This window comes from Triticum aestivum, chromosome 7D, assembly GCF_018294505.1.
Source record: "Triticum aestivum cultivar Chinese Spring chromosome 7D, IWGSC CS RefSeq v2.1, whole genome shotgun sequence".
Classification (NCBI taxonomy): domain Eukaryota; kingdom Viridiplantae; phylum Streptophyta; class Magnoliopsida; order Poales; family Poaceae; genus Triticum; species Triticum aestivum.
The window spans coordinates 632,918,144-632,925,708 of NC_057814.1; the positions used below are offsets into that span (position 1 = coordinate 632,918,144).

Below are 7,565 nucleotides of genomic sequence, written 5' to 3' on the forward strand. Positions count from 1 at the left end.
GCTGCCCTGCAGCCTGTTATGCTAGTCTATTGAGTGACAAACCAAACCTGTACAGAAATAGGCATAGTATAAGAACTCTATAAGGGTGGCTGGACAGTGTGTAAACAAGAGCAGTACAAACATGCAGCCAAAGTGATTATTCACCCTGAATGAACTGGAATCATATATGCTGAATAGCACAAAGTTGGGTCTTCAAGTGTACTGGGGATTTGGCGTGCGGAGAAGTGCCATCTTCACAAGAGTATGCTGAGGCCTGCACGTGCAAAATTGAGATGTTAGTCCCTTCAGAAGTAGCATGAAGTACTGCAACCTGCTGTATACCTAAAAACTTCTGAATCGTATTCGACCACACGAAAAAAATCACCATCAGTGAAAATTATATACTTCCTCTGATATACTACAGAATCATTGGATAATACGCAAGAAAAACAAACACACGGGATAATTGTTAAGATACAGACACAATATCAGTGCATGCACCATACATATAGAGCACATTATAAGGGTTTATTCAGAACTATGCACCTCACCTCAGCATCTGAACTTAATGGAATAGACAGGCACACAATGGGGGAACAACTGAACTTAATTATGATTTACAAACGTTAACAAATGTTTGAAGAATTTGACAGACGAGTGTTTCACAACAGATGGCAATGTATGGGCGGCTCCTCACGCAAGTATATGACCTAAAGCGACAGCCGGTGAATAATTATTCTGCCTCCACTACCCCTACAGACGATCCGGTGGCTGCTGCTTGACCCATACAACTAAAACTCTCAGGCAGTTTGAACAGTGGCTGATCTCCGACGAATTCACCCCGGAGAGACTGTCCAAGGGAGTATCCCAGAGCTCGAGCAACAGGAACAGCAACGGCATTGCCAACCTGAATGTATCTGAATAAAACATGCACAACACAAGCAAATCAGCTTCATAGAACAGTTGGAACAGAGAAGAGATTCAGAGCTACTCCCTCCGTTCGGAATTACTTGTCTCGGAAATGGATGTATCTAGAACTAAAATACGTCTAGATACATCCATTTCTACGACAAGTAATTCCGAACAGAGGGAGTACTTCTGTTTCAGTACACTAGAAGCCAATATCGATTTGATCAACTTACTTCTCTTTTACAGGCCCAAAGAGCCTATAATAGTCTGGAAAGCCTTGGAGCCTAGCGTTTTCTCTGACGGTCAGAACACGGTGCTGGGTGGGATGCAAAATAGCCTGCAAAAATTCCATCCGCGTTCCGTCATGATAAAAGGCAATCGGGGAGTTATAAATTCATAGAAAGTGCAGATATTGGCAGATAGATTACCTGGTTGTGAGGCTCAGCTCTTGTGACAACAGTTGGAACAGTTTCATCCCACCACAGGCGTCTGAATGGTCTGCGAAGCAATATGACAAGCATTATCAATGTGCATGTTTTACTGATAATACGAAAGGATAATCAGTATACATACTTTGATGACTTCCCCTTGATGAAAGACATGGCATAATCAGGCACCTAGCAGAGAAGCAACGATGGTTACTACATAGGGACTATATACATTACACAGCTGAAGAAATTACTCCACAACAGATTGAAGTGCCAAAGGTTTCCCGGAAGACAGGAGTGCTCGAGGAATATTTGGATTAAACTCAACAGTGTTCTTGGCCCCAACTCGGACACCCTTCAAATCACGAAAGTTGGCCCCCTGGAACACAGCAAGAACGAAGAACTTATAGGATAAGCCTAGAAGAGAAAGAGGATGAAACTGATCAGCCTTAATTAGCTTGCCTTCTTTTCAGGAATTTGCTGCACTCGTGCATAATCATCATTGTTTAATTGTAGCGGTTGATGATCGAAAAGTTGACCTTTCTTAGGAGTAGCATCTTCAAATGAGTAACCCTTCATGTCTTCAAATAAAATAACAGAACAACATAACTCAGAACGGTAATATAATCAAGAAATCATACAAAACATTAAAACAGTGGAAACTATGGCAAGGTTTTGACATCTCTAAACCCATCCCACATGATTGAAATACAAAAAAAAAACATAACTCTGCGTATGCAAAAGCAGAAGGTATAACAGAGAAAAACATATCATTATAAAGAAACTAGTTGCTGACATTAAGCTTGCACATTCAATAGGTCACACCTCTACTGCTAAGCCGGATATAGCGTTGGAACTCTGTTTTGGGGTCACTGTCATACTCCATGACATCATTAGGCTGATGGTTTTGAACCTGTAGAAAACAATACAATTCATACAGACATCACAAAAGTTCAAGCAGGGTTCCAGAAATAAATGAATATGGGAGAAAAACAATCATTGCCAACCTCCGGTAAATCAGATATTGCATCTTCGAGGACGAGAGCTTTTCTCAAGTGTTTATTTGCTGTTTCCTCATAAGCAACAAGACATCGCTGAGGACAGAACATCATTTTAGTAGGATGTGACAATCATATAGTCTTCGAGAAGAATGATAACAAATAACATAGTGGCATGTGATGTATTTTCGTACCGAAAATGCATTTGGCACTAGTCCTCGCTTAATAACATCATGGGTGGGAAGTGGGAATTTTGGAAGAACCTACATTGCCAAACGTACCTTCATATAGCAGTAGTGTCACAAGGTAAAAATGAGCACAGAAAAGACACAAACCATGGAAGGAAGAGCTCCCCAGATAAATGCCCGCATCCTAAACTGCGGCAGCCCATAACAACCCGCAACCATCATCCCAAGCCTACTCTGGTAGTTCATAGCGACAAGGCGACTCAATGCATAGCGGCCGAGGAACCCATCTGCAAATTTCAAGATGTCTACAACGTTCTCCATAAGAACATATTTAGGTCGTAGATAGTTCACAATATCCATGAAGACAACCAATTGCTTGTTCTTTTCATCCGTCAGCGGATCATCAGGCTTTATGAATCTGTTGAATCCACTAACGCCTTGGCAGGGAGGACCCCCACAAATAACATCCACAGAACCCTTCGGAAAATACACAATTAGATACCACAAGAAAAATAGCACAAATGGAACAAGGAGGGATATAATCGTCTTACAGGCAAAGGCAGAATGGAATCCCTATATCCACTCTGGACAAATTCTTTAATACACTCATAGGAATCGCTGAAATGCAAACAAGGATGAGGAACCATTGATGGAAAATAAAGAGAAAAAGTAATGAAAAAGATGCCAACCTCAGACCATCAATTGGCTCCCATGTATCTTGACTAGCATCATATTTTTTCCACCGAACCTATTTAAATAATCCTTATCTTTAGAAAAAAATCATATACTCATGCCCATGGTAGCAAGCGTAGAATAATACAAACAGGAACATAAGTAACTCTGAAATCTAAAGGAATTGCACAGATATGTAATCAAGTCTGCAGTACCTTAAACCATAAGCCATTTTTTCCAGTCTTATTTGGATCGCCATAGCATACATCAACAAGCCTCTCTACCTCAAATACATCCTTTGGTAGAGACTCGTTTTCATCCTTTTCATCATCGTTTGACGCCTGAGCTAGATCAGAGGCCAAAGAATTGCTGCCGTGGATGACATATTTATTACAGAGTGCTTTCCACTGTTGAAGGAGGGATAGGAAATCTTCAGCCTTCTCATTTCGTACCTACAGTTAGAGGCAAAAGGCGTACAAGTTACTATCTCTGGTTGATGAAAAAGGGGGAGGAACTCAGTTGCACTTTGCCAATTCTAAGGACTACCTGTGTTGAAGGGTGGTTATGCTTTAGGCTCTCACAAGCATGTGAGTTCATGTCCACAGCCCATTTCTGCACAAGAGAACCTTAACATTGTCAATTATAGGGTCAACTACAGCGCTACGACATACAAATCACAAGACATACAGTTTCTAGTTTTATGCCAGCCAATTCTGCACCAAGGCAGAGCCCTGTTGACATAGCCCCACACCCTGAATATAGATCGAGCAGACTGTATGTCACAAGGTCAGCCACTGGTTTCCCCTCTTCACAAGATATATCTGAAGTTGTATCACTGTCTGCTGCACCATCATTTTCTACAATAAAATAACTCATCCAAAATCATGACAAGAAATATCATGGTATTACAATGTTGATGAATACATTTTTCAGTTTGCCAAATGTACATCGGAGATGTATTAAAATCAGTACAGATCTGTACCCATTTAGTATAAGTTAAGATCACAGCTATACACAAGCCAAATCTATTGTGTTGTTTAATTTAAATAAGTTGTTCACAGGCATCACTGAGTAAACATGTAAAGATTGCAACAGAAATAAAATATATTATAAAATATTACCTGCTCGCATATTTGCAAATGTGGAACATGCCACCGAGTAAGACATATCATAATAGAAATCAGAATTTGATATTAACCGATGTTTTGCCTGTGGTATCTCCTGTAATTGTTTGACAAGATAGAAACATAAAAGATCAGCACAAACATGACAAGCCTACTTTAACCTGAAAGAATGAACAAACCACTTACATCTGGATCAACATAAATGACGTTTAATTTACAGATTATTGACTCAATCAAATTGTCATTCTTTTCCTCTGAAAGGAAAACACGCCTATCATTATGTTGATGATCATGGACCTTAAGCAGCTTCGGTGAGATGACCTGGAAGTTAAACTGATGAACTCAGTGCGTGCGTGCGTGGAGTAATATGACTGTTATTTGGTACGTTTTGGGCTTTATTTCTGGAACAATGCATTATTTTTATCCTGTTAATTCACTCCAAGGAAAGAAAAGCCAGAAATTCAGGATAAAATGTTGTGCCTAGTTGAAAATGCAGCAGCTAAAAGATAAGTTAAAAATGTTATGCAAGATGCATTCTATTATGCAATGCATTTATCTTAGGCACGTGCTCAATTGCCTTTACAAAAGGAAAACACCTTCATATTACATACCGTATCCGCCGCACGGAAAAACCAACAGCATGTGAAGTATGATCTGTTATCTCTACCTTGAAAAAACTCCGTAATACGGCCAATGTAACTCTCTTCACAGGGACCAGCCTGCAGCCACTCAAAATAACAACATAATTTAGCAGAATAGAGCCTATCAACAAGACAAATGCAGGGAAAGGGAAATAGCATATTCTGAACTATACCATTCATCCAGACGGAAAAAAAATTCTAGGTAAAACATATCAGATTCACACATAACATATCACAGTGTTGAATGTCTGAAGGTTAATACCAGAAACAGAAAGCAGAACCAAATTTCAACAGTTAGCGTAACAAAAAAAAGTGGCAACATGCGCTGCTGTATTAATCATCTCTACATATATATATATGAATCATGCATGTAGAAACCCTCTAGCTAAGGAAATAATGGCAGTCGATTAAAAAAAGGAGCCTAGGACCTTAATAATCATCAATTTAATCATTAAATCCGGAACTTGATTTGCATACGTTTTTATCTCCATCATTGAACATAATTTAATATTGGTAGAAATTAGTGCAGTACCTCCAAACTGAATGTTTGTTAGTTAACAGCATGCCAGAAATAAAAGGGTGCAAAGCATTTCAAAAGTTAGCATAACAGTAATGTCAGCACGTTCTGTATATGTCCAATGCTGTATGAATTAACCTTCTAGCTAAGAAAATAACGGCAATCGACTAGGATAGAAGGAACCAAGGACCTTGATAATCAAAAATCATTAAATCTGGAACTTGATTTACATATGTCTTCAATCTCCATCATCAAACAGAATTTCATTAGATTAGATATGCAAACTTCAGTATACACAATACAGTATCTCCAAACTGAATGTCTGGAAGTTACAGCATGGCAGAAACAGAAAGGAGCAGAGCATCTCAACAGTTAGGATAACAGAATCGGCAGCACGTGCTGTATATGTTAATCATCTCCATGTATACGCTTCAATCAATCATGGAGAAACCTTCTAGCTAAGAAAATGATGGCGGTCGATTGATGGTTGACCTTGATGAAGACATCGTCATTGAGATTGAATATGACATCATCGACAGAAGCAGAGGTGTAGTGGCACCGGGCACTGATCTGCTCCCCTTCCCAATCTGCAGAGCTGCTGCACATATGGAATGAAATTCAGTTCTGGCCAGTTTACATTACTACTCCCTCCGTAAACTAATATAAGAGCGTTTAGAATACTAAAATAGTGATCTAAACGCTCTTATATTAGTTTACAGAGGGAGTACATACTAAAAGCAGGCAGCTAGCACAAATGAATGAGCTCCCTTTGATTACAACAGGGTGAACAGAGTGAATGATCAGAATCACTGATTTTTGCAGATGCATACCGGCTGGCGCACGAGTGATCAGAACCCTGCATCCAAAAGCAGAGGGATTTTTTCAGTCAGAATGAATGAATTTAGGAGAAACACTGTCAGTCAGGAACTCAGGATGTCCAATGCAGGAGCCGGAGCCATGCCTAGTGTCCACCTACGCGCTGGCGCTGAGAGTGTGAGACTGAGATTGACGCCGGCCAGGCCAGGGCAATGCCATACCTTGGTTTTGCTGTACCTGTGCGGCCACCGTCGCCTGGCGTCGCGGTCCGGCACTGGGTCGCCCACCAAGCGGTCCGTGCTAGGCGCGTCCGCCCTGGTCTCCGTGCTGGGCCAGGCCATCCTCTTCCACCACGCGGTCTCCGTGCTGGGCGCGTCTCGTTGCCGATCGTCGCGCCGGGCGCGTCCCCCACGACGGTCGGCAACGGTGCGCTGGGCCTGGCGGCCACCTTGGCGCTTGGTCCGCCGGGAGCCTTCCCCGTGGCCCCGCGGTCGTCCGCGTCGGCGTCCGGCTGTCTGTAGCGCAGCGGCGTGGTGGCGGCGCGCCTGGGCCTGGAGGAGGCCGGCGGCGCGGCGGAGGGCGCGAGGTGGGACATGGCAAAGGAAAGGAGGGATCGATCGGGGGCGGGGGCGGGGGCAAGCGAGATGGGTGGGGGGAGGGGGGCTAGGGTTTTTGCGGGGTTGAACTGAAGGGGGAGAAGGACGACGGGGTGGGTGAGCCGGCTGGGCTTTGGATGCTGCTGCTGCTGCTTTTGCCCCCGGGTGGAAGGAAGGAAGGAAAAAAGGTGGAACGGGCTTCTGCCCCCGGCCTTGGCTTGGCTTGGCGAGCTCATCTCATTCTCACCACGGAGACGGAGGTGGGCGATGGATGATGAAGCGCGCGGGGTATTTCAGAGTTTGGGCGGGCGTAGAGAGACGAGCTGGCGCTGGTGGTGGCCTCACCCTCGCTGACGCTGACCCTCCTCACATGCTGATGCTGCCATGCCTTCCCGTGCCGGTATTGCCGTTTCGACGAAAAACTCCAAAGCTTTCTCCTCCTTCTCTGCCTTTAACTCACTTGCCTCGCCAAGCTTTTCCCTCCTCCTAACCTGCTGTTGCGCTTGGGCTCGTACGGAAAAAAAAAAGCAAAGGAGGTGGGCACCGTGCGTGGTTTCAATTTTGAATTTTGAACACGCGGGCGGAGGGAGGGAGGGGTATGCCCATGTGGGACGCGGCTGCTGTACCAAATATGTTTGTTTCCGCGTACGTCCATCCCACGCACGGGCTGCGCTGCGTTGCCTTCTTCTTTTCTTTG

General features: G+C 43.4%; 1 protein-coding gene across 3 annotated transcripts; it reads right to left on the minus strand.

Moving 5' to 3' along the window:
* Window positions 1-510: 510 nt before the first annotated feature.
* Window positions 511-7,176, minus strand: LOC123169988 (DNA (cytosine-5)-methyltransferase CMT1). 3 transcript variants are annotated; one of them, XM_044587837.1, is made up of 21 exons: window positions 6,494-7,176; window positions 6,287-6,312; window positions 5,949-6,054; window positions 4,966-5,017; window positions 4,485-4,619; window positions 4,296-4,395; window positions 3,862-4,031; window positions 3,721-3,786; window positions 3,390-3,626; window positions 3,192-3,250; window positions 3,054-3,120; window positions 2,650-2,979; window positions 2,509-2,577; window positions 2,324-2,410; window positions 2,142-2,229; window positions 1,779-1,897; window positions 1,645-1,695; window positions 1,462-1,505; window positions 1,317-1,386; window positions 1,122-1,225; window positions 511-896 (listed from the first exon to the last, which is right to left on the minus strand). In XM_044587837.1, the coding sequence occupies exons 1-21, from the start codon at window positions 7,102-7,104 to the stop codon at window positions 713-715; spliced, it is 2,775 nt and encodes a 924-aa protein (XP_044443772.1). In that variant the 5' UTR covers window positions 7,105-7,176; the 3' UTR covers window positions 511-712. The 3 variants fall into 3 exon arrangements, 2 of the variants coding, with proteins under 2 accessions (XP_044443772.1, XP_044443773.1); XM_044587838.1 differs by having other exon boundaries at window positions 516-896; window positions 4,910-5,017; window positions 6,494-6,756; XR_006485002.1 differs by lacking the exons at window positions 511-896; window positions 1,122-1,225 and having other exon boundaries at window positions 1,315-1,386; window positions 1,462-1,695; window positions 6,494-7,171.
* Window positions 7,177-7,565: the final 389 nt, after the last annotated feature.

Bases quoted from the DNA above. Each gene is read 5' to 3' on its own strand.
- LOC123169988 (XM_044587837.1), bottom strand. From the start codon at position 7,104: ATGAGCTCGCCAAGCCAAGCCAAGGCCGGGGGCAGAAGCCCGTTCCAC. The intron at 5,018-5,948 runs GTCAACCATCAA...GAGTGGCTGCAG, and splicing joins ATGACGATGTCTTCATCAAG to GCTGGTCCCTGTGAAGAGAG. The intron at 2,578-2,649 runs GTTTGTGTCTTT...TTGGCAATGTAG, and splicing joins GGGGAGCTCTTCCTTCCATG to GTTCTTCCAAAATTCCCACT.